At 37.0% G+C, this 25,537-nt stretch overlaps 1 protein-coding gene across 2 annotated transcripts in view; it reads left to right on the top strand.

Moving 5' to 3' along the window:
• The window catches only part of KITLG (KIT ligand), a 57,010-nt gene that overhangs the window by 23,463 nt on the left and 8,010 nt on the right, over positions 1-25,537 (top strand). Inside the window, exons 2-6 of one of the 2 annotated variants that reach the window (XM_071765698.1) lie at positions 3,484-3,597; positions 11,386-11,448; positions 15,944-16,123; positions 18,083-18,245; positions 19,128-19,223. In XM_071765698.1, coding sequence (XP_071621799.1) covers positions 3,484-3,597; positions 11,386-11,448; positions 15,944-16,123; positions 18,083-18,245; positions 19,128-19,223 — 616 coding nt within the window. The remainder of the gene's footprint in view (positions 1-3,483; positions 3,598-11,385; positions 11,449-15,943; positions 16,124-18,082; positions 18,246-19,127; positions 19,224-25,537) is intronic. The other variant, XM_071765706.1, reaches the window with a different exon arrangement.

The raw sequence follows: 25,537 nt of genomic DNA on the forward strand, positions 1-25,537 counted from the left end.
AAAGGAAGACCTTCAACACACTGAATCACTAGCTAAGGCCCTAAAATGTGCTTACAAGAAATGAGAGATTGTGGCATACAGGCAATAATAAAAGTAATCTGCAGAATGACTAAAAGTATATACTTTGAATCCTTAATTTGAATTAGCCTTTCCAACCTAATAATTACTTTTTTCCCCTTTTTGCAAAAGCAACTTAAATATTTGGTGTTTAAGAGATTTCAGAGTATGAAAAACAGCTGAATATCTTTTGAGCCAAAACCAGGAAAAGGCCCATTGATGTACAGGTCTACCTCCTGTCTGCCATGTATCCTCAGTTTAATGCTAGTAGGTGATGTCTGATTAAATCCTGTGGCCAGCTTTGAAAATCCCACTTTGGCTTAGAAGTATTTATATATGGAAATCTTTTATGAATGCTGTGTTGGTAACCTTCAGTTATGCTTAGTAAAGTGTAAAACTGGAATCTCTATTTATAAAATTGTTGTTTAAGGTTCACTTTTGTTCTGTCCTTGGTTTAATTCAGTCTATTCACGTTTTGCTCAAACAGCAGGTTTGGTCATTAGTAAATAACATAATGATAACTTAGCTCTTTGATCTATACAGTCCTTACATATAATGTGCCTGTAGGCATGTGGAATGTAAATATTCTGTAAGTGCAAATAATTAAAAGATTTTGGATAATAGGCATGTTGAAACTAGAGTATTTTGCAGATTTTCAGTTCCTGTTGGATAACACAGAGAACAAATAAGCAAGAAAAACCTCAAATCATCTCAAAATTTACAAAGACTTTATTTTTAATACCACTTATAAAAATTACTATGTATTTAGATCCCATTATTTACATAGGAAAAAAGTGTATTCTTATTTATTTGCATAATTATAAAATATGTAGTGATTTTAAGGTTCATGTATGGGTTGTCTTTAGATCTAGCAATATGATAATTGACAAGATGCATCAGAGTTCTGGTTTTATTTGGAATGTGATGCTCCTTTTATTAATGTTACCCAGGTGATCTAGCAAAAAAATATTTCCTGGTAAAGAATTTTGCTACTTTTAGGTTAAATATCATCCTATGACACTGACACAAGCCAGTGAACAAATTCCATCTTCTTTTACATACTCAGTATTGGGGAACACAATCCCATCTCCAAAGACCATGCCAGGTAAATGTCCCTGAGCCCCAGTGGGAGTAATTGCTTGTGTACTGTTTAACTCTGAAGGTAGAATAATTTTTTTGTTAATTCTTGAAAGCAGTATAGTCAATACACTTTGGAGCTGGTTGTCATTAATATAGCCTGTTTTAAATAACAATTCTGTTTCAAAAATCATAGTGGAGAAGAAGTTGGCTAACTTGAGGTCCCCTTCGGTTTCTTCTGTGATTCTCCAGCTTAAGTGAGATGTTTCTCTGACCACTAAAAGATAGTTCTTAAACAAATTTGAGCTCTTATACACTGCAGGGTCAGACTCAAATGTCTTTTCAAAGACTAGCAACATCTTCATTGCATCTCCCCAGAGCGTGTGTTGTTCATACATGTATAAGTGCAAAGCTTTGTACAGCATAAGATACAGAGATTTTGTAAGTAAGACTTTGTAGGTACTTAACTCTCAACTCTTCACATAGGTAGTTATTTTCAATAATTATTGGTACAAATATTAAATTCAAACTGTTTCTAACTCCTAGAGGCATCCTCAAAAGGCATACTGCATATTGAATATGTACTTTTCTTAGAAGAGTTTCAATATCTTTGTGTGTAAGTCTACCCGCCCTCCTGAGTCTGTGGTGTCTGACAGTACAGTTTAAGGACAGCCAAGTTCAAAACAGGCAGTCCTGGTTTGTCTCATCTGTAAAGGAGCATTTCTGCTGCCTCAGTTACCTGGATCAGAAAGCTATCTACCTTAAAAATAGCACAGGAAAACAAAAATTGAAGTTGTCTGCCTGGTACAGCTGGCTAAACCATCTCATTGGTGCCACTGCAAGAGGAAGGGGGTGGAGGCCTAGATTGCCTTTTTCATCATCAGCCCACACTGGTTTTGCCTAAATGAATCAGGAAGCCACGTTTTATAAAAGCAAATGACCAGTTTTACTTGAGATGTAAGATAGATATAAGATTGAAGAGATATAAGGGAAAGATTTACTTGTCATTTAGCAGCTCTAGGGAAACTGCCAGGCACTGTTCTGTCATGTTTAGTAGCTCCTGAGTGATCTTTATCATCATGCTTTCTTAGCCTCTCTAAGTGACTATAATACTACCTAATCTTTCAAATCTGAGATTTTCTCTCTTTGCTTTCCTAGAGAGCTTCGTCTATGTTGTTTGATTTGCTTTGGTGGAAAAAGGAAAGGTTGGAAAAATGGAAAAGGTTGGATAGCATTTGAAAGGCAAGGCTGGAGATGGGAGCTCTCTGCCTATCACAGGGAACAGACAGGGCTAAGGTGCATCACAGTTTGTGCAAAAGCAAATTCTGGGCTTAGTCCTGCCCTCATGGAGGCTCGTGAGCCTGCACAGGCAAATTCCATACTTGCAATAAATGTACACCATCATCAGCTCTTGCTGACAGCTTCAGTCAGCTGGCACAAGAAGCTTCGCAACCCGAGGCAACTTTTGATTATCCATAACTTAAATGCTTTAACATTCTGGAACTAAAGATCTTCAGCTTAAACTTGGCACAGGGCTCTGTGGGAAACCAGCAAAGCACAAGGAACAACAGAAGGCGAAGAAGTTCAGGCAGTGTAGCCAAGGAGACACCCGTGTGCATCACAGCTAGTTATCTGGTGCTTTTCTGGCTGTCTCATAAGCCTGTGTGAGTACATTGCATTGCTGTTCCTAGTAGGATTTAGGAGGGAAATGTAGTGCCAAAGCCAGGCTGCTGCTCCTGAGAGACCAGGGTACGTCACTTAGAGAAAATGTCTATTGCTTCTTGAGATCCTAGTATCTGAGCAGAGACCAGTTGTGGTTTAACTTGCAGTTTAAGTACCCAAATGTAATGGCTATGAACTTTCTCCTTTTATCTTGCTGTGGTCTGGTATAATTTTGTTCCTTATCGTCCATTATCGCAGTAAAGGCACAGGCTTATCAAATACCTCATCAGGTGAATGAGAGGTATTTAGTTAACTTTGTGTTAGTGATGAAGAACATTGAAAAGTTTGTCTCTTTCTCTTCTTTAGCATCTGTACACCTTGCAGAAAATCACCTAATCAGAATCCTGCACAAATAATCTCATGGCTCAGTGTCAGGTTTTCCATTATTAAATGAAAGGTTCTTGCTTCTGGAAAAGATCAGTTAAGTGCATTTCTCTGGAACTGTCCCATGAAGATTATACTATAGAGGTATGAGTAGGTCCTTATGAAGGATGAAGAGTATTGTTGTTGCATTTAGGCTTTGTATATGAAAAAAAATAATTACTAAAAAATCTTTTGTTACTACATGTTTGGAGATTTCTTACTTCTTTTTTTTTTTTTTTTTTTTTAATTTTTTTTATTCAATAGACTTGGATTGTCACTTGCTTTTGTCTTCAACTACTCCTGCTTAATCCTATTGTAAAAGCCCAGAGTTCCTGCGGGAATCCAGTGACAGATGATGTGAATGACATTGCAAAATTGGTAAGTAGATTTTATTTAAAATCATTCTTTATGTTAAACACTAGTCAGTCCGATGGCACTTACACTTTTAAGAAAAGTTAGCAAATCTATATTAGAACCAGAGGAATATTGAAAAAAAATTAATCCATCAAAGTCTGTCATTTGATCAAAAGCAAAACCCTTATTTCAGAGACTGGAGAATAGATTTCAGAGTTCGTTGAAGAGATGACCTTCTTGACCAAGCTGGAGTAGATATGTGTTTTACTTCCTCCAGACTTCCTCAGAAATTGTCTGGGATCAGATTCCTTCCCATGCAGATGAAAGATTATTGTCTACGTGTTACTGGTTTTTACGTAGCAGACTGGTGGCAAACACAACTGAAAGGAAATGGAAGTCTTTACCTTGGATATATGGGAAATTTGTGCCATATACAAAAATAGTGTGATATTATACATCCTTGTAGCAATCAAGGTCATAGCAATTGTACAGCTCTTACAGTTTTTAGGTGTGAGTGGCCTACACTCATTGCATGTCTCTCTATTTGCTGTACCTAGAAGTTCAAATCTGAAGGACTCAGAGCTTCATGTAAGAACTGAATTAATTTCAGTACATCTTAACTGCTACTTAATTGGACACTATATTATCCTAGAAAACTGCATCTTCCTACATGAAGGCAGTTGGTATTTAACTCCACAGAAATCAGTAATTATGCCAATTTTCAGCAGTGCGGGATCTAACACCAAATAATATATATGGAACACTTAGCAAGAATACCTTTATCTACTTACTGACTTCAGCTGAAAATTATGGCTTCATTAGGGAAAAAGCAGTTGTAATACCAGTGTTAATACTATCAAAACCTTAATTTGGAGTGCCTCTCAATTGCTACCAGTGAAGTGTTTTTGTTTTCTTTGAGCACTGGCTCATAGTGCAAATCTCTGGAGATGCTCTATAACCCTACTCAGATGCTTAGTGCTTGACATTAGTCCCTCTGGGCAGAATTCTAAAGTATTGGCATGTTTCTTCAAGATAATATTTCGTCTCTTGAAAGAGTATAAACATGTTGAAAGCATGACAGAGCAATAGAACTCCTGTGAGGACTGGTGAAATTGTCTAGTATAGGGTTAGCAATAGCTTTTTTTCAATTATGTATCTTCAAAACAAACACTTTAACCTTCCCTTTAGAGCAATTCAGTCTTCAAGAATGTATTAATATAGTTTACAAAAATTTGCATTTCGCTTGAGCAATCATGCTTTGCTTTTCAGATAAATTATGAAAGAAACAATATAATAAAAATTAGTCTTTAATTTGACTGTGACTTTCCTTATCGTGCTCCTACATCTTCCTCCAGACTAGTCCAGCAACCACAATTCTTAAAAAACACCCCTGCAGCACTGTGTTTCCATACCCCCTACTCTCCTCCACATCCCCACACAATCAGCATGGTTGGTAGTTCCCTCCCATGTGCCTAAGGCATGATGCTTACCTGAGCGATATTTTTGACCTCTTGCCAAATTTATAGCCTTTTTTGCTTGGGCTGAGCAGGAAGGACTTTGTGTAGTAACCATTTTGGTGTCTGCTGCTTGTCCAGGAGGAAAACCTCTGCCAGTTTACAGCCGTTCAGCTTACAGTGTGCTTCTGCTGCTACCAGGCTTGAGCAGAGTGGGGTAGAGCTGAGCTCCTCCTTACTCCTCAGTAAGGATGCTGTACAGTTCATTTCCTGACTTAAACCCATACCTTTCAGATCTCTCTACCAAATGCAAAACTTTGGGTGAAGTTAAATAGCAAGTTCAAAGATAATTTTGAGTTGGAGAAATAACAGAGAGATACAAAGCCCAGACACCTGGATTCTCTGTTTTAAGTTGTTTAAACATCTGAGAATGTTTTGAGGAAAGTCTGTAACCCTGCTTTGTCTGTCTGTCTATTAACATTTGCATAGATTTTTCATGTGGAAATAATTTCTAAAAAGCCACTTGAGAACTGAAGAGATAACATGGAAATAACTTTAGAATCTTAAATTTAGTTTAAGAGATCTTGGATACTGCATAAAGCTTGACAACTTGACATTGAGAAGAAAATGAAAAAAAAAAATATATAATATGGTTTTAAGTATCTTTAAAACAATATATCATTACCTGACAGTGTGAATATGAGACAGGGGAAGTTCACAGATAATACTGAATTATCACTTTACTTTGCTAAAAAGTACTAGTTCTTTATCCTATATGAAGTATAAACTTAGTACATATAATCTGGACTACGACGTGTATAAAAACATAATGCAAGAGACCCTGCAACCCTTGTAAATTATTAAAATGGTGCTGTACCCCTTCTGCTTTTTGAAACAAAATATATTCATTGAATTCAGGAATGATATTCTGATGACTTATATCTTCAAAATTATGTTATCTGGGTTCGTTATTGATCCTATTGGCCTGAAAGTCTTTTTTCCCACTGATACAAAGAGTTTGTTCTAATAGGACATAGTGTCTTTAATAAATGTCCTCACATTCCATGCTCAGAACAAATTGTACTGGTGAGGATTTCACTGTTATGAGTACAATAATTGCCCATAGTTATTGTGATGTTATCCACAAACTCTGTATCACTTGCTGAGAGTGGTTTGACATTTCAAAAGGCTTTATTCTCCACCAAACTGGCATCATCTTTAAACCCTTTTGTCCACAGTCATGAGTGTAGTCCCATACCTATGTGTGAAAAACTTGCTGCTCAGCAGCAGTATGCAAGTTCAGGATATTGCCTCTCTTCCTCCTGTCTCATCACAAGTGCTCAGACATCATCTTAGATTCAATATGGTCTGAATCCTCCACTGAGGTGGATTATGATCTCTTCATCTCCACAAAATGTTAAGTTTTCCCTGGGCCTTTTCTTCTCACTGTACAAGTATATCACCATCTCTCCCCAGCCATTTAGGTCTATAACAAAGTTTATCATTTTGGCTCTTTCCTTTTCACAGACCCACGCATGTTCGCTTTCAAAACCTCCATAGTTTTTCACGTCATAACAGCATTTATTTGGTTCTGGGTTTTTGTTCTAAGAGCTATAAGGCCCCTGTATCACTGACTGAAAAACTGAACATGGCTGTGACTGTCCTCTGCTCTAGGGATAGGATAAGAACATGCCTCAGTTAACACTTACTGTCAATAAAGACCAGAGACATCTATTAAGCCTAAGCTATTGGAGAATAAATAAGGCACACTGAGCAGTGCTTGGACATGTGGGATATTTGCCTAATCAACTTTGTGTTGAGTAGTAAATTGGGGACAGATGTATGGTGCAACATGTTTTCAGTGGTGTTAATCTGGATTTTCACTGGCATCATACTAGACTCAGAGCAGAAGCTAGAATCGGAAAGAAAGAGCAGATTCAGTAACATTAAGGTGTCTGAACATTAATTAATTTAAGACCAAATCAGACTGGTATCTGTTCATACAAAAAAATTACTTTCATTTTCTGTAAGACTGAATTTATTCAAATCTTTAGAACATAATTGTGTCATATGAGGAATGTGTCCCAAGTAAAATGGTTTTAAGAATCAAAGAACAATTGAACAATTACATTTTGTTTGGTTTTTTTTTTTTTTTTAGTAATGAGAACTTTAAAGAGCGTAATTTCATACCTATAGGAAACAAAAGTATTTAGAGAGTATTCATTCTGCATTACTAATCACTTGAACTCCTGCTTCTTTTTAAATGAAGATGTCTGGAGGAAAACACATCACTTGATGAATAAATGTTCTGTATTATGAAACTGCAATTGCAGCCCCTGTCAATAAAGCTTGTCCCCATTGCTCTTTTCAGCACAGTAACTCAACAGAAAGCTGCATGAGTCTGATTTTGCATACGAATTAGGAATCTGTTGTATAAAAGTTTGTTAAATATGAACATCCGACTTGAAAAGTAGAATTCACTGAGCTATACAGTACATACAGAATGTACCACGTATTTTGGTTTCATCCATTAACAAAGTATTTGAAAAGGCCTCAAACTAGCAATCTGGTCAGAAAATGTCGATTTTATGTTTGGGCTTCCAACATTCAAAAGAAAAAAAATTTCACCTTTCTTCCAGGATCTACTTATCTAAAGCAATTTTTTTTCTTTCTTCAAATTGCATCTTTGCTTTAAATGTTGCATTCTTGGCAACATTTGATATTTATTTTTAAATGTATCTAACTCTCCTGAGTGAAGGAGTTATAAAAAAATGATCCAGTGTTGTTATCATGAAAATAATCTGCCAATGTGACTGTATGAAGTGTGAACGGAAATTGTTATCATGTTGCCTTAAGCCAAATGATGAGGATTTTATTAACTGCTTCATTAGCAGATGAGATAGAGTAGATTGTGGAAATGATAGATGGAAAGTGGAATCTCCTGCAGGAAAAGAAAAGCCAAAAATATAGAGAAGGGAGGTGCAGCAGCATTAATGAATAGGAAAAGGGAATGAGAAAGAGATTAATGAGAGGCAGAAATGGTAGCCAAAAGGAAAGCATGATATTCCCATCATATGCTTCAGAGTGAAAAAAGAAATCACTGACAATGGTAAGAGATAATATTTTTTCTTTAAGGGCTTACTTTATCTTTGAGCTGTTCTTAAACAAAAAATGATATCTGTGCTTGTCTCCTTAAAATTTTCAGAACAGTCACAATAAAGAGAATTTCCAAGAGCAGTAGCCCTCATTTCAAAGCATTTCACTGCTGAGATAAGTCGTCTCGTTTCTGTTCTGCTGTTGCCATGAAAGAGTAGTTTATGGAACCCAAATCACTCTTGCATCTTTTTTCCATTTCACTGTCTGTGTGACCTTAAGCATATTTTGAAAGTATATTTGGGTTATGTGTTACAGTGGTTACAGTGTTAACATAGCAGTATTAAATATTCAGACCTCTGTATGTCAAAAGGAATCTTACTTTCCCCAGTTTGAAGTTGTGTTACAACTGGGAATACAGCACTTAACGTTGATTTTATATGGATTTAAACACGTAAGTCTGGATTCCTGTTCTCCAGATATTCTCAGAGTTTTATAGGACTTCAAAAATCACAGAAACTCACTAAAACAGAGAAAGATTTTGTGCGATCTTACCTGAAATTCAGAGTTATTTTAGTTCTATACTTTTCAAGATGACCAGTTGACATTCTCTATAGTCATCTAAACTGTTTTCTCTGAAGGAAAGTCATGTGGGCAGGTGTTTTGTTGCCCCCAGATTTGTCACTGTATTTAAGAAGTTGAATGTAGGAGCCAAAAAAAAGTCACTCTGGGGCTTAGGGAATTTCAAGGGACAGTCCCTTTCCATCCCCTTTTGCTCAGGCAGGTCAGAGGCCTCCTGTACTCTGCCCCATGAAGCTCCCTCCTGGGAGCAGCAGCAGCCAGGCACCCAGCACAGAGTGGGTATACAGAGTCCTTTCATTCCTTTCAGGATCATTTCAGAAGTTCAAATGCAAGTGGTTGGTTTTTGGGTAGCAGTCTTGGTGCCTAGTCTTCAATGACATTTCAGTATTCACTTCAGGAAAGTAAGACAGTACAAAAAGCACAGATTTAGTACAAATATATCCTTCGCTCTTACATCAGGGGCTCTACCCTATTTTCTGTGAATCAGTTGGGAAGTCCAACTGGGACTCAAATATAGCTCCCTTGCTTTGACTGAGCTCCATCATTTACCATCAGCAGAGCATCTGGCATATGGAGTTTAATCAATAAAACTTTAACAGGTTGTTTCTTCTTTGGGCAGGGCATATATTTTCTGTTTGACACCCTCCTTCCAGTGATTCATTTTTAGTAGTAAATTCAAAAATATCTTTCCTGATTCACAGTCTGTCAAGAAGAGGCTGAGCTGTATTCTCTGGCTTTGTTTGAGAAACTATAAGAACTCTTGCGCTGTTATATTTTCTTAACTGTGCTGTTATATTTTTTTAGCTGTGCATGAAAAGTGCTTGACAGGCTCTGATGCCAGTAAAGTAGATTGTATACATAATGCATATCAATTCCTGTAGTGTTCATTGATTCAGAACAAATTTAATCTTCCAGTGACCTTTCTTAAAGAACAGTGCTTTTGCTGACATTGCTAAGTACTGTATCCCTCTACAGTGAGTGCTGGAAACTTAGCACATGCAGTAGCATCTTCACTATCTTTGCTGCTTGAAGTGCTGCTAATCCTGGCTCTCTAGGCACGCAAAGCAAGAGAGTGAGAAGAGAGTGGATTACCTTTTTATGTGTCATCATGTCAGGATGACTTCAGAGGAAGGAAAAATACACAAAAAAGTATGGATAAGAATTTAGAATAAATAAGATGCTCCAAAGAAATAACAAATGTATTTTTGAGTATTTGTGTTATCTTGAATCAGCTCTCCCAAATTCCAGATAAATAAAAATTAATACAAAGTATTTCAGTGGTGCTTTTTCAACTCCTTCTTTTGGAATGCACAAGTATAAAAAGAAAAAAGAAAACTGATGTAAATAATGGAATTTATTAGGGACATTAGTATAAAACTTGATTTTTTAAGCTGTAGGAGAAAGGTAGATGTCATTGAATATGTGGTTCAGCCCACAATGTAAGTTTAAAAATGTTGGAGATTCACTAGTGACTGACTATTTGTAAGCATTGTCCTAGATCCTTTCTAACACCAACCATTCTGAAATTTATTTTAAAAGAAATTCTTTAATTTAAATAAAATTTTAATTAACAAATAAAACATCCTGTTCTGTCATTCTGTCAGCCAAATATTACCTAACAACTGCACAGAAAAAAATATATAATTGCTGTGCTGTTGCTATAGCAGGAGAACCAGCAGCAGCCCTAATAAAACTATAGTTAACCCTGAGAAGTAAAAATTCTTTGCTAACAAAGTGTAGATTCCAGTTCACTAAAGGAATTATATGTGTGCTTATTGTCTTTGAACTAAATGAATTTCAAGCCCCGATGAGAAATATCAATTGAATACTTCACTGATAAAAAAGAAAATCTATCTACTGTGTCATTAAGCATCACGGTATTGTTAAACCTTTCTAAAGAAGTACTTCAAGAAATTGTGGATCCTGGCAGCATCTCCCTGTTCATCTCTCCACTCAGCACATTCCCCAGATGATCAGCCACGTCTTACAGTAGTGTTGGATCCCATCTGTGGGAAACTGAGTTGTATAATTGAGAACCCTTCTTCCACACCCCATGCTCATCCACACCTGCAGAGCCATGCTCAGCTTACATGTGTGGAAGCTCTCCTTTGCCCCAGGACATTGCTGTGATATAATTATATTGCTCATCATTAGTAAGAGGCACAACTTCAAAGCTGAAGTTGTATTCAAGTGTTTTTCTGAGGTGGTACATAACTTAACACAAGTCAGGAAGGTATTTCTGTAGGTTCAAATGCTTGCTGAAGTGGAATGTTTTTTGAAGGAAAAAGGCTTGGAGCTCTTCTGTTCTGAGTGGTTGGGGTTATATATCAAATTGTCACTTCAAGACATGCCATTAAAATATAAAAATGCAGTGGAGTTTCTGCTGTAATGATTAACCTCGGATCCCTTCTTACCACCACATTACTGACTAATTCTTCTGGGAAGTGGTAGGATTTAACATGATCAGATTGGATTAGGGAATGTTACAAGGGTGTGGAAAGATGCTTCACTTGTGAGCAAATAAGAGTAGCAATTCCATAGAAAACAGTGTTTAAACTTTTTTCTCTTGGTAGGTTACAGAAAAATGTTATTGAATATTTGCTAGATTTTGTTGAATACAGTAATGGAAACGGTCTTACTTTGTGTGGTCAGTAATAACATCTTTATTATCTATTTATTGTAGGTTGGAAATCTCCCAAATGATTATATGATAACCCTTAAATATGTCCCGAAGATGGATAGTCTGGTATGTACAACCACTTCAAGTTAATCCCAATAAAATAGCCCAGCAGTGGATGTAATGCTTTAGACCTAAGTTACAGTTACATAATGGGTATTTCACTTTTCATCCACTTCACAAGTATTCATTTAAAAGAACTGTAGAGGTATTCTTGCAGTCACTTAAAACCTTTTTAGTTACAGGAATATCATAAAAATGTTTCTTCGTACTAATTTTATTAACGTTTTCTATGGAAAAAGTCAAACTATTGTCTGACTGTTGTTTCAACACATAAGTTGAAAATTGGTTCTTTCTCAAGTAGTTTCTTTCTAATTGAAGTTTGGAATTTACTGAGGAATGTCCCTCTGGTTTAAGCCAGTAGAAACACCATTAAAGCAGAAGAAATGCTGAGTAGCCAATGAAGACAACCCAAAGTTCAGCAAATAGTAGTGTCAGTAACTGAACAAACCGGTAGAAAGTGAGGACAGTATTTCATTCCAATGTGCTTTGTACTATTCTTTCTGCATAATCCCATAGTTAATATGTAGTGATACTTTCAAATAAATATAATCCGCTTTCTTTAATATTTTATAACATTTTGTATTAAAAAGTGTCATATTATCAGTTATCCTACTAAATATTTTTAATGCTTTTCCTTAATTTAAAAACAAAAAAAAGTTATTAAGAATAACACATTGAAAAAGGCCTCTTGTTTGTTGCATACTGCAAGAAAAAGGAGAGAAGCAAAAAGGTGAAAGTGGATATTATGGTGAATCCAATACTGTACTGTATTTTTTTAAGGGAAGAAAAAGTAAGAAAAGAATTAGTTTGTCAATTAAACAAAAATATTTTGCATGTTCTAAAATTGAATAATTGTATACATACATGTAGTTGGAAATTATCTGGTAGATGTAGGAAGCTGTGTTAATGTCTCTACAAAGTTTTCACTGTGAAAATCCACTTTTTTTATGTTGCACATATAAAAATGCATCCTATCCTACAACACTGTAGCAAATCTAGCTATATTCCCCCTAGAAATTGGAGAATGATGCCAGTAGCAACACTCTCTCAGTTCTGAACAACATGAATTAAGAAGATGGCTGGAGAAAAATGAGGCTGTGAGGTAGAGAAGGGCCCTGAGCTGTGAGGTTATGAGGTATTATGGCAGATCTGTCAGTGTTCTTATGAGTTATGTTGGAGGCTTGAGACTTTTACTGAAACTTAGCATGCGTTAGAAAATCCAGTTTAAACTTGATTTCTTAGACAGAAGATGTCTGTAGAACAAATGCTATGGAAGTCGGGTGCTAGATCATATAATAATTAAGTAATATAATTTAAACTAATGGAAAAATTTCCATTTCTGAAAACAGCCAATAACCAGAGAAAATGTAAGCAAGACTGGCTACCACCGTCCCCTGGCTGTGGGTCTTTATGAAATTCAATTACTTTAGTGCCTGATGTGATGAAAGTAATGTCCGTGGTAGACAGCTGTAGCCTGAGCACTGCATCTTAGCTGGTAGGATGAGTTCAACAGCTGATGGGAAAGAGCCAGGCTGGATCAGGTCAGTTCCCTCCACTGTGCTCCTGGGATGGTTGGCATGAGGAAGGCCAGGGAGCCTGATTAAGTGATGAGTCCTGGTCATTCTCACTGCTTAACTCTTACCCCACTCCATTGTTCAGTTTTGGCTGCAAGTACGCAGGGTTTTTTTTCCTGTAGTTTAAATACTGTGTCATCCTGCTGCATCGTATTCATAAACTTAGATCCAGTTTACATTAATGATGAGTAGCCAAGAAATAAATAGGAGGAAGAGAAGTTCAGAGCCTGTATTTCCATATTCCCTTTGTTCATGTGCTACTTTCAGTCATGGGGATGGAAGGTGCAGCTCTTGGCCACATGCCTTTGCAGGAGGAAGTTTTCAGTGGTATTCATATCCCACTTGGCCAAATTCCTCTTTGGGGATTTCAGGTTGTGTTATGCATACCTCAGCAAAGGCTGGCTGAATAAGTAGGTTTTCTGTTGGGTTTTGCAAGCCGGGAAACCCACGGTTTGTGTAAGGCAAATGCTCTTTGTTCAGCTCTCAAAGGATTGAAATGGTATGCTGCAGGTTTTTGTTCAATAGATCTCAATCTTCACTGCGTGCTTGAAGTGGGAAATATGCCCAAGGTAGCAAGTCTCAAGTGTAGATGACTTAAGGTAAGAAGGCAGGGTGAACTCAAAGCAGATGCAAAGGTAGTGTATGCATGTAACAGGATCAGACTGACCCGATCCATTAAACAGAAGGGTTTTTGCATTATGAACTAGCTGAAGGAAACTGAGTGGCTTTAAAAGTAGTCTTGCACAGAGTGAACTGTGTAGTCTAACCTGAAGGTTAAAAGTCAGAGATGACAGAAGCAAGGGCTGAACTGAGAAGACAAGATAAACTTGAAGCTTTTAGATAGATGTAGAAAGAAAAAGGTAAATGAGGACAACCTGTAAGTACGGGGGAAGTCAGGTTTCAGGTGCCCTAAAACAACAGAGTTAAACCTCTATTTCTTGTTGCAAACAACATCACATTTCTCTATTTCAACAGTTTAATCTCTGTGTTTTGTAGATATTGAGACAGCAACCGACTGCACAGCTTGATATTACTGAAAAGAAAGCTTGAAACTCTCGTAAAATACAGATTTGTAGGTCAGAACAGTTCAGTCAGAGGAGACTCCCACGCATATCCTAAGCCACGGGAGCAGCAAAATAGATTCCCTGCTGGAATCACCAAATGCTTACTAGCAGAAGTGGCAAGCTTTGGCTAGTCCATGTCAAAGGAGAATGCCCACCCACAAAGACCTCAGAGGAAAAGGGTTTCCAGGTCTGCAGTTCAGGAAAGCACAGAAGTTCTGTGTCCTTGTTCCTACAGCAGAGTAAGGAAAATGTGTTCTCTCTCTTAGGAGGGCAATGGGACGTGGTACAACGCCTGCTGCTTGCATGGAGTGCATTTCAACAAGCTTTCTCAGTTTTATTTGCTTTTTCTCTACTTGAAAGAAAAAAGGGAAGCAGAGAATCAAGCTAAATGCCATCAATTTCACATTTTGTTTCATTCTTTTCTAAGTCATAGTTAAAATAATTACAGAAGGTGGTAATACTGACTCTCCATTTGTTATCAGCATGTCAGAGTTGAGTGTGAGTGAAAAGTCAGATGGAGATGAACAATATATTTACATTTGGTTCCCTAAGCCTAGAAGCCTAATAGTTTGCTTAGCCTTTTAAAGAATGAGGTGTGTTTTTCCTCATCAAAAACTGTTATATATCAGGTCAGAACAACACCAGTGTCATTAAGAAAGCAATTTGTTTTGCAGTGATGGTTATGATAGTAGCAAAATTTTTTTCAATAAAGAGTATATATGCAGGTTTCTTGCAGAAATTGAGTTAAACAAGATTAAGTCTAAAAGCAGATACATCTCCAGACATTTACTGTGCATTGCAGAAAGTGGAGTGGATGGATTCAATGGATGCTGCCCATGAACTGGTTTAGTGAAACTCAGAGTATTTAGGGGATGCTGGGTCAAGATCTCCAGCTTTAATAAGCCTGAAACACTTTCAACCACTGAAAAATAGCTTCATCTATGAAATACATTTCCGTATCATTTATCGTTAAAAATTCAGCATTTATTGGAAAGAGATTTCCAGGTACATGTTGCATCATGACTAGTACATTACCTGTATTTTTGCTGACCATATTGAGTCAGGGTTTTTCCTGGACTGGTTGGCTTTTTAATGTACTTGACTACTATTATGTAAATCTAAGTAAAAGAAGTGACTCCATCTGAGGCTGCAAGATGAATGACCAGGTTTCAATCACATGAACAGCTGTACAAACTGTCTGCAAAGTAATTGCATACTTTTGTTGTCAAAATTCTGTATAAAAAGACTTTTAGATCTAGAAACTGTTCTCAGTAGTGGCATTTCGTGAGAAAGCTGAAGAGAAGGAGTTAACTGAGCTAGCTAGTTTTAAGGTAGATGAGAGCACACATGGATTTAATGCAAAATGTTTATGGAAACCTTCCTCAGGAGAGATTTAAATCAAGGATCTTTAGGGTTAACTAAGTCATGTAGGGTAACATAATAAAATGAAAACTGAGACTGGTTTAGAGAAAGTCTGGAGAAAATCATTAAAGCAGAAGTTATAACAAAAATGCCATAAAAAAAAAAGAACACCTTAATGAAAGCATGGAAAAGGGTTCATCCCAAGGCTTAAATTCTCAACAGACTGATGCTTAGCATTCATTAAAAATTTAATGAAGGAATGTCATTTAACAGACAACTATAAATATGTCAGTATCAGTGAGAATAGAAATTTACCAAAAGTACTGAGGAGAAAGTTGGCCATGCTAAAGAAGACAAATTTTAATTTAATTTGAACTTTCAAGATAATTTAAATTGGAAAGAACAATCCAATCTACTTCTGCACACTTTGTTGTTTAACCAGTTTTTGCAAAAGTCTGATATTTAATCTACCTCTCTGTTTCTTTTTTTATCTTCTGACAGCCTAATCATTGTTGGTTGCATTTGATGGTGCCTGAATTTTCACGGAGCCTACATAATCTTCTCCAGAAGTTTTCAGATATTTCAGATATGTCTGATGTTTTAAGCAACTATTTAATCATCAATAACCTCACAAGGATAATTAATGATCTTATGGCATGTCTAGCTTTTGATAAAAATAAGGTAATCTAATACAGAGTTTCTGCTTTTATGCTGGGTGTTTTTATTTGAACTTTATGTTGCAGGGACTCCACAATAGTTTAAAAATGTCTGAAGATTCATTAGATTTGTTCTTACTTCTATTCCTGTACATCTGAAATCCTTCTTTGTTTAGAAATGCACTGAGTACACTGTTCTAATATTGGCTAGTCCTTATCTCCTCTTGCAAAGGAAAATGGCTTACAAGGAATTACAGTATATACAATGACCTGTATACACTTACTTAAGTAGTCAGAAATGTAATCGTCACCCTAAAGATAATTAATTCCTTCTGGTTTGTTTGAAATAGAGGAAATCTTCCTTGTGCATGCAGTCTAAATTACTCATTTTGCTAGTGATCCTAATGTATATTTAAAGATGTGGTTGGAATTATTAATATACTCCTCACATGTGTCACAGTGTGTGTGAGGCTCTGAAAGCTTCACCATGTTTTAATGACCTTTTTAATACAAAGACATGGCAAAGACTAGAGGATATCAGTCCATTTCCATGTCTTTCTGGAAGCCAACAGCAACTGGAAGGATTCCAGGAGTCTCACTCAAGATATCTGACTCTCTTGGATGAAAATGATGGGGAGAAATTAACTTTCTAATCTCTTTCCCAGCTCTAATGAGTCTATCAATAATTAAAAGTAAGTTCTGCAGTCAAACATAACCAAATGGCCAAAATCCATCCTGGTCTTTATTAGGGCAAGAATTTCATCTCCCATATAGGTTTTCTGGGGGTTTTGGAGGTTCTTTGTTTGTTTCTTAGTTGGTAGTGCTGGTTTTTTGTTTTTGGCTTTTGTTTGTTTGTTTGTTTTTGGTCAAGTAAGTCCTTAGCTATTGTAATTGAACCTTTTTTTAACTTCCAGAATTAATCAAATGGGCTAAAGTAATCAATCTCTCTTACAGTAGTGCAACCTTACAGTAGTGTAACCCCCATGCTGGGGGTGTTTAGAAATTCCCTGCCTTTCCCTTTCAAACTGACTTCTGTCCAGTCTTCAATGTACTTGTTTTTCTTTTCCTGGTGAGTCAATATACTCATCTAGGATGTGGCTGGGGAAGAGGATTTTTATTTTATTGAATGAAGAAGTAAAAATCCCATGATTCAGAGAAACAACCTATTGATTTCCTCAGAGAAGAATGATCTTAGTTCTAGTACTTTCAGGATTAAACAAATAATTTTTGAGCAAGAACTGGAAAGTTTTCCATCGCACATATTTAAAGCACTTTCTTACCACTGTCCTTCTTCTTGGAAGTTCAGAGTAACCACAGGTCAAATGCAACCCACTGGCATAAGAAACAGTTGTTATGAAAGTCTGAGTCAGGTAAAAAGAGGAAAAAAAAGATAACCATCAGTGATCTTAACAAGGACTTCAGACTTGTTGTTTAGTCTGACATAACACACTTGTCTGTTAAACATCAGAGTGATTTGACTTCCTTGTTTATAGTCCTATTCTTATTTTTAGGTAGATTATCAGGGATCTCATCCTACTTCTGTGCACTAGGGTATCCCCACTATTGTATGCTGTTCCCTGTATAGTGTGACAATAGCTATGATTGTGTTGTGTTCTTGCATTCAGATTAAAAGGACCATGTGGAACATGGCAAAGTAATGTGAAATCAAGGTAATTTTTTTAATGAGGGGAAGAAAAAAATAGTCTCTTCATTATCAGTGTAGGATGGGAGACTGCTTTTATTTCCTTGGAAATTTTACAATACTGAAGTAACACTTTATTTCTATTTGCAAAGCTAATTTGAAATCCTCAGATCAAAGGTCTTGAATGTTTTATGAAGATTGTATACAGCAGGTTTGATCTTCTGCAGGTTAAAAATGTCACCCACTTCGTGTCAACTTCAGATATTTTCATCATCTGTTGAGGTGCTGAAATGAGAATCTCTCTCGACCTTTTTTCAAAATGAATTCTATATTTTGCCCTAGGATTTTGTAAAAGAAAATGGTCACCTTTATGAAGAAGGTGCATTCATTCCTGAGGATTTTTTTAGACACTTTAATAGTACCATTGAGGTCTACAAGGAGTTTGCAGACACCTTGGATAAGAATGACTGCATTCTGCCTTCAACAGTAGAGACACCAGAGAACGGTAAGATGGCTCTCATTTGGGGGAACAGAATTTAAGTAGTTGTAAATGGGTAGTTTCCCTTGATTTCAGAGATGTGAAGGTTCTGATGCTCTATCTCCATGTCTTCTTTTTACTGCCAGTTAAAATTATTACCAACATCGATGCTTGTATTTCTGATCTTAAGTCGAGTTCTATCTGGCAGTGAAACTGGTGCTATCATTTCTAGTGGCACAAATCCTTAATGTAATCCAAAGAACCTCACAATACTCTGCTCTGTTTCTCTTCATCCCAAATATATCCTGGATCATCTTTTTACATTGCTCTTCTTATCTTCTATTAAAGCTCTATTTAATTTTTATAAGGCAGTAAAGGAGCCTAAGATTGCCCTACTGAAAGGATAGGAAGAGAGAACAAGTTGTAAATTACAGCAGCCTAAACACACGTCCGTATTCATCCTACCCTTTCATGTTTACTTTATGTAAAAAACTTAACAAGCTCAAGTCAGGCTCCTGCACTTCATTCTCATCATTCCAGTAAATGGAAGTTTTTTATTCTCTTTTCTTTTACTCTCTCTAATGACAGCTATTAGCTTTTTAATGAGGGCAACATATCCAGTTGCACAGTTGTATCAGTAGTAACTAGAAGCAGATCAGTGCCATAACCTAGGAACTTGGTTCCTAGCAATTGCTTTCATAGAATTCAGCAGCCACTCAGTGCATAGACACACCTGCCTCTTAATAAGACTGCCTTTTTTTTGGCCTAATCCACTTTATAAACAGGCCAGTAGCCAGATTTTTAAAACACCCCTATAGCCACATCAGAATAGCCCTATAGCCCATCATCTTGTATAGAGGGAACTGTATTTTAAGTTACATAATGCTGACACACTCATTTTCTATTTAGATTCCAGAGTCGCTGTCACAAAAACATTTTTGTTTCCTCCTGTTGCTGCCAGCTCCCTTAGGAATGACAGCATTGGCAGTAACACTAGCACTAACAGTAAGTACAAGTGATTGAAATAATATATGTGTCTCCATTTTGTCCTGGTAGCTGTTTGTTATGAGAGCTCAGAGGAGAAGAATGTCATTAATTGTGCAAATTAATGGGAAGTTACTTGTGCCTGATGGTGTACCATGTGTTTTTCAGCTGTCATACCAAAATGCAATGAACTTATCTAATCAAAATTTAGAGATACTATCATGTGACAGCTCTCTACAACTTGGAGAGGGCGAGTCTCTTCGTTTTGGCTGCCATGAGATCTCACTAGTCATATGGTCTCAGCAAACTTGGCCATCCCAGGCATCTATTTTAACTCTCCAAAAAGAAAGTTGCTCTAAATGATCAGAATAGCTATACAAAATTGGGCCTAGGGTACTTGTGTGGACAAAGAGGTTGCCTGTACATTGCATTTTGAGAGTACTGACAACCTCAAGCTTGGCACCAAACCTGAAGACAGTCCTCATGTTTACCTGCTGTGGTTGCAGTAGGGCCAGCTCCACAGTCAGTGTGCTTTCAGTTGAGGTGAAGGACAAAGTCCAAAGCTTTTGGCAGGCTGTAATCTAATCTTTAGCATGGCCACCTCTGTGTTTCTCATCTGTCTTGGTCAGTGTATTACATGACTGGTCACTGATAGATAACAGAGCCCAGAACTGTTGTTGTAAGAGCCTCAGCATTTTCTGTCACAAAGTCAGAAGGGTTATAGGACTCTGAGGTTAGGAGAAACAGAGGAGTTTCAGGGGCTTTTAGTGACATCATGTACAGCAAGGTAAATAGTCTCTGGAGCTTTCCATGTCAACAAAAGAAGGGGATTTTCCTTAGGGGTTTCTGGAATGGAGATTAAAACTTAATCACCTGTTGCTTCCCTTGTTCCTGTTCCTGGACACATCAGCATGACAATGTGTCTCTCTTTTACAATTTCCCCCTTTCATTTCACAAGCATCGATGTTCTGTAAATGTGTGTTGATGAAGTGTGTGGCTGGTGCTCCCAGTGCATAAGAAAACATGGGTAGAGAGGCACCCTGATGTAGCCTGGTGGGCATGATGATAGCTCCTGATGATGAGACAGATACTACTAAGATTTGATTTCTTCTCATGCTGCTTCTCTTGGGAATGTATAATGTAGTTGGGTTTTATCATCATGCATGCTAGCACTTACTTGGCCTACAGCTGCTATCAGATTTGAAGCCCTTCCTGATTGCTTTCTAATTAAGATGTCTTAAGTCATCATTGCCCAGAACCTTCTTAGTAGAAGGTTGGAACAAAAACTCCCTTTGACTCCTGGCTGTCAGCCTGCCTCTGGAGAAGAGAAGTCTCAGCCATAGATTTCTTGCCAAGAGGTCAGAGCTGGCTGCAAATAACCTGATGAGCCAATTATGAGGCACCAGGAGAGGGCTAAAGAGTGCATACCTGTCTCTCTCAGATCTTATTCTGTGATAAATATTGCTGTTGCTGCTAGAGAAAGAATATTTAGCTGCAGCCTGAAGCGATGGGAGTAGATTGAGGAGCCAAAAGAAAGACAGATTAGAGGAACAGTTGAGATGAAAGGAGTTTGATCCAATACAGTAACAGGAGGGATGCTGGGCAGCACAACAGTGTGTGGCACCTGTATCTGTGCTGTGGAGGGGAGTACAGGAGCAGGTTTTTTAATCTTGTTTTATAACTGGAACTGATAATCAAGTAGAAAAAAACCCTAATTAAAATAATGCAATAAGTCAAAGAAATTGCTTGGCTGGCCATATGCTGTACAGGTGTGTTTTAACTGATTATCATTTGCTTAAGCAATTTATTGGAAAATTGGATATCAGTTAACAGCCTTATGTAGAAATTACATGAGGACTGTATGTCTGGGGCTGGGGACAGTTTGAACTCATAATCCGATTAAATTACATTAACTTGGACATTGAATGCTAACTGCTTACACTTTAGTTATTTGTTTGGAGTTTTTTGCAGGACCTGTGGAATCTCTGTCCTACTCCCTGAAAATAGTCTTCAGTGCTGATTTTAGTTTTGTGCTGACTTTATTGCTGAATAAGTTCACTATTTTAGTTAATCCCTGTCTTCTTGGAAGAAACAATGTTAAATAAATCTCATTACTTTCCATGTTAAGACTCCCCAGCACAGGGGACCCTATATGCTGGCTTCAGTATTGTTGTCAGAACAGCACCATTAGATACAGGTTTCAAAAAGGAAAACATTTGAAGAAAAGAAGAAACCTGAAAAAAGCATCTCCAGATACAAACTATTGTCATATTACTCTTTTTAAATGACCCTCCTTCATTTTAAATAGTTTCAAATTGAGCTATTTAAAACTGATGATTCCTAGACAATTTAGAAGCATTCACTGCTTGCAAAAGAACCTCTCCAGATTAGTTATATATTCTGAATTTGTTAATATTGTCTGCGTAGTCGGATGACTTGAACTGCTGTTAATTCTAAGTTCACCTGAGGTGAACCTAAAGTGCATCTCTAATAAAATAATTTTCAAAATAATTATCGTAGAAACTGTATATAGTGTAAATTAGCTAGGTTATGTTTTGTTCATGTTGTTGCTACATTTTTAAAGAGTCATGTTTCATGACTTCATTGTTATTACGGAATGATAAAATAAAAATATTATTATAGAGTAGAACCTTGACAAAATCTACACCAAAATTCTTACCTCAACTACATGTAAAACAGAACAATTAACCTGTTCAATTTTAAAAATTTTTATACTGGCAATTGTGCTGGTTTTATTCTTGTAATACTAAATGTAGACCTGTGGCATGTTCCCACTCCGTCTTTTCCCCCATAAAATTCTCAACCACCACACCCCACCCACCTCAATTTATTTAGGTTAGTGTGTTCTCTTCGTGTTATGTGACTATAGTCCAATTTAAATTCCAGTTAATTGTTTAAGTACCAGTCTCACTGATATTTCTCTGGATCTTTATATCCTGCATAGCCTAGAGAATTCAGATGAGAGGGTTCCTATGTAAAGAACAAGAGCCAGGATAAGAATTCTGAGTCCTTATTTCTTTCAGTGGTTGAATCAAACTATAGTCGTTTTTTTTCCCCCCCATCAGGTAAATCTCATGTTACCCTGATAAAAGCTTAAACTTACTAGCTTTTTGTAACATGGTTACTCAGTGTAGTGCTACACTAATATGTATGTTTCCATGGGAAGTTCAGTGTTTCTTTCTTCCATTTTTGCCTATAATAATTTGGCTTTATTATGCAGTACTGAACAGCTTGAAGAACATGTAAACACAGAGATCTCTGTAAGTGTTTTTAGGAAGAAGGCCTACTTTTATAATTACACAAAGAATACCATAGTTTAGTTCAGTAATTGCACAACAATTTGAAAATATTCACCCATATCTTAATACAATTGGTGTTTCCTTCTGTGCCTTTGTTCCAACGTTATAGTTAATGGAAAAGCCTAATGAACAGGCAAGAGCTTCTCTGAATTTTTACAGATAAGATCTTGTGGTAATTGTGTTGGAGCTGAGCAGAAGTAAAGTGAAAATTCCTCTGAGACATAAATGGAAAAAAAAAATCAAGCCAGTACTTTGAATCATAATTGGTTGCTAAACCTACACACATGGCTCAAGGTGGAGAACAGCTCAACAACTTCATTGTGTAGCTGAGTGGCTTTTAATGTAAATATATTTTGTTCACAGCTTAATATACCAGTGGCCATGAAGACTATACCTATGTCTACCTCACATGATCTCACTTCCTAAGGGTTTCTTCCACAAAGTACAGAGCGAGAGCTCTGAGAGGTGCTGGCTCACTTCCACTCCCTTTTTGGACCATGCTAGATAGAGTCTATTTAAAGTTAATAATATACTAACTGCGAAGCCAAGAGTTCCTCTGGTGTTGCCTTAGGAGTTCAAAAGTTACTTTTATACCTAATTTCTCCTAAACCTTCTTCTTCTCTGCCTTTATAACTTCTGGGAGTGGGAATCATTCTATGTAGATCTTGAAAGCTTCTAAGAGAGGAAAAAGTCCCTATAGGAGGAATAAAAGCCTATTGGCTGCCAGCTTGGCATCTTTTTTTCCCTTTTCTTCATTAGGACACAGTCCCTGGGAGTTTCTTCAGACCAAAACCTCTCAGAACTGTTCAGGTTTAGATGTTACTGGAAGTAAAAGGCATATGAAGAAACAAGCCATGAGTCATTTCACTGTCTCCAGCCCTTTCAAGTCTTTTTTCTGGACTTGAAAGTGAATCTGGTTTTGTTTACATTTTAAGGTAGTTTTGGGTTACTTAACTTCCAGATCAGCTTATGCATGATCAAATTATGAAAAAAAAGTCTGGTTTCATTTTCAAAAAGGGAGGCTGGAGAGGATGTCACATTTTGACTGCATTTAGGCTCTGTCCCTTTGTTGCAGGTCCCTGCCTGGAAAGCTAACTGTGTGTTCCTTTCAGTTTTCCATTGATGCTGAAGAAAGTTTCTGCACTGGCAATACATTCTCAGAAATTATATTTTTCCACTTTTAGATACTCATTGTAAAGAGAGCTCTTCTGTTGTGTAAGGTTCTTTAAAGTTTGTGAAAAATGGTAAAAAAGAGGGTTGTGCACTGTCACAGATCACCCTGCATGCAGAACATTTCTCTGGAAGGCCATGTAGGAATCAGCATGCTTGCCATGACATGCTGCCCAGCATTGCAGAGTAGGCAGAGGATTTTTGAGGTTATACAGTCTACTGTAACATGCTATCAAATAAATTATGCTGTATATGACCTGAAGAGTTTTTCCCTTGATTTGTATTTCATTTTTCCATTTTTTCTGAAGTTTGCAGGTCAGAATCCAGAAAACATGACCATCCTCATAGGTTTGACATAGTTCAGTTGTCTCAGCTATCTCTCACTGGAAGAAAGGCTAATATGATTAGGCAAAGCAGTGATACATTTTTCTTGACCAGAGCACAAGAGCAATATAGGAATTCTAAGAACATGCTGAGAACACAAGTCAGATAAAGTAATGAGAGAAGATTTTTTTTTTTTTTTTTTTTTTTTTGAGATGTTCAGGCTGGCTCTACCCCACTTGAGTTTGTCTAGACTTTTTGAAGGACATTTCTGCAAACAAACCTCCTTTATGGCTATTCTGGGACAGACAGATATGCCCCTCCAGTTAAATTCTGTTGTTGATTTTAATGACCAAGCAGAGGCGGATTGATTGATAGCCTCTCTTTTTCAGCTGGTGTTCATCTCTGTAGAACTTTGTCTGCTATCTTTCCCTTCTCCTGTGTAGACAGGTTTCTTTTATGGTAAGCTAGCATCATTTCTGCTTGACTGCTGTTTTCTTTTAGTGTGCTGAGTCTATCAGCTGTAAGTAAAAATCAGGCCTCTATAGTCAGAACCTTGAGTTTTTAATCAGTGCATGAGACAGAGATACATGTAATACATGTAAGATACAGACTCTTTGTTTTCTTCCCTTTTAGTTCTCTCTACTGTGACTCCAGAAAACATCTGAATTTCAGAGATAAAAAGAACATTTCTGTAAATCTTGCAAAATGACAACCAGAAAATCTCAGAGTTGAAACTGAATTGCTAGTTATTTATGAGAATGCTCCTTTATAAATTAATGTGTTTTCTTAGAAGCTATTTAATAATGTACTAAATGCACATTGCTTGACCCAGTATATCCTATTGTACATGCTTAGACATTTTCTGTTTGCATGAGTCACACAAATTTCTAGTGCTACCAGTCATTTTCATTTTTGTCTCTAATCACCTACACTTTTCCAGTGCTTGTAGTTCAGTTATTTTCCTGTAATCTGACAATACACCCACCATTCTACCTTCAGACACCAGATCTTGAAATGAACAAAAACTGGGTGGATGGTGTCTAAACCAGCAGTCTCCTGTGGCTTGCTTTGCAGTTCAGGATGTGGATCTCAGGGTGACTCTGTAGGGTTTTTCACATTGTTCTCTTGATTAAATAACTGGAGGGCCACATTTTAGTTTCAGCATGCATACAGCTCCCTGTGAGAGAAATGAAATTTCTTGTGTACATAAAAGATTAGAATCTGGGGCTTCTCTGTATAAAATGTAAAATGCTATCAAGAAATGGTTATGACAGAGTAATGCACTGCTAGACTTCAAGGTACAAGGGTTTGATCTTACTGAAGTCAGCAGGACCTTTCCAGACAGACATTAGAAGTGCTCAGGATTATTCTGTTCAATTAACCCCCCTCAAGAGGCTGCATGGTGGCCGTTCATTAGCAGCAAGACAAAATGTCTATCTGGAGTAGGTGGGATGTGTTCTATGGAACTTAAGCAAATGCACAAAGTGACAGATAAATTTTCTTCCAAAGAATGACTTTGTG

The sequence above is a fragment of the Heliangelus exortis genome, chromosome 1 (assembly GCF_036169615.1).
Source record: "Heliangelus exortis chromosome 1, bHelExo1.hap1, whole genome shotgun sequence".
In the NCBI taxonomy this organism is placed as follows: domain Eukaryota; kingdom Metazoa; phylum Chordata; class Aves; order Apodiformes; family Trochilidae; genus Heliangelus; species Heliangelus exortis.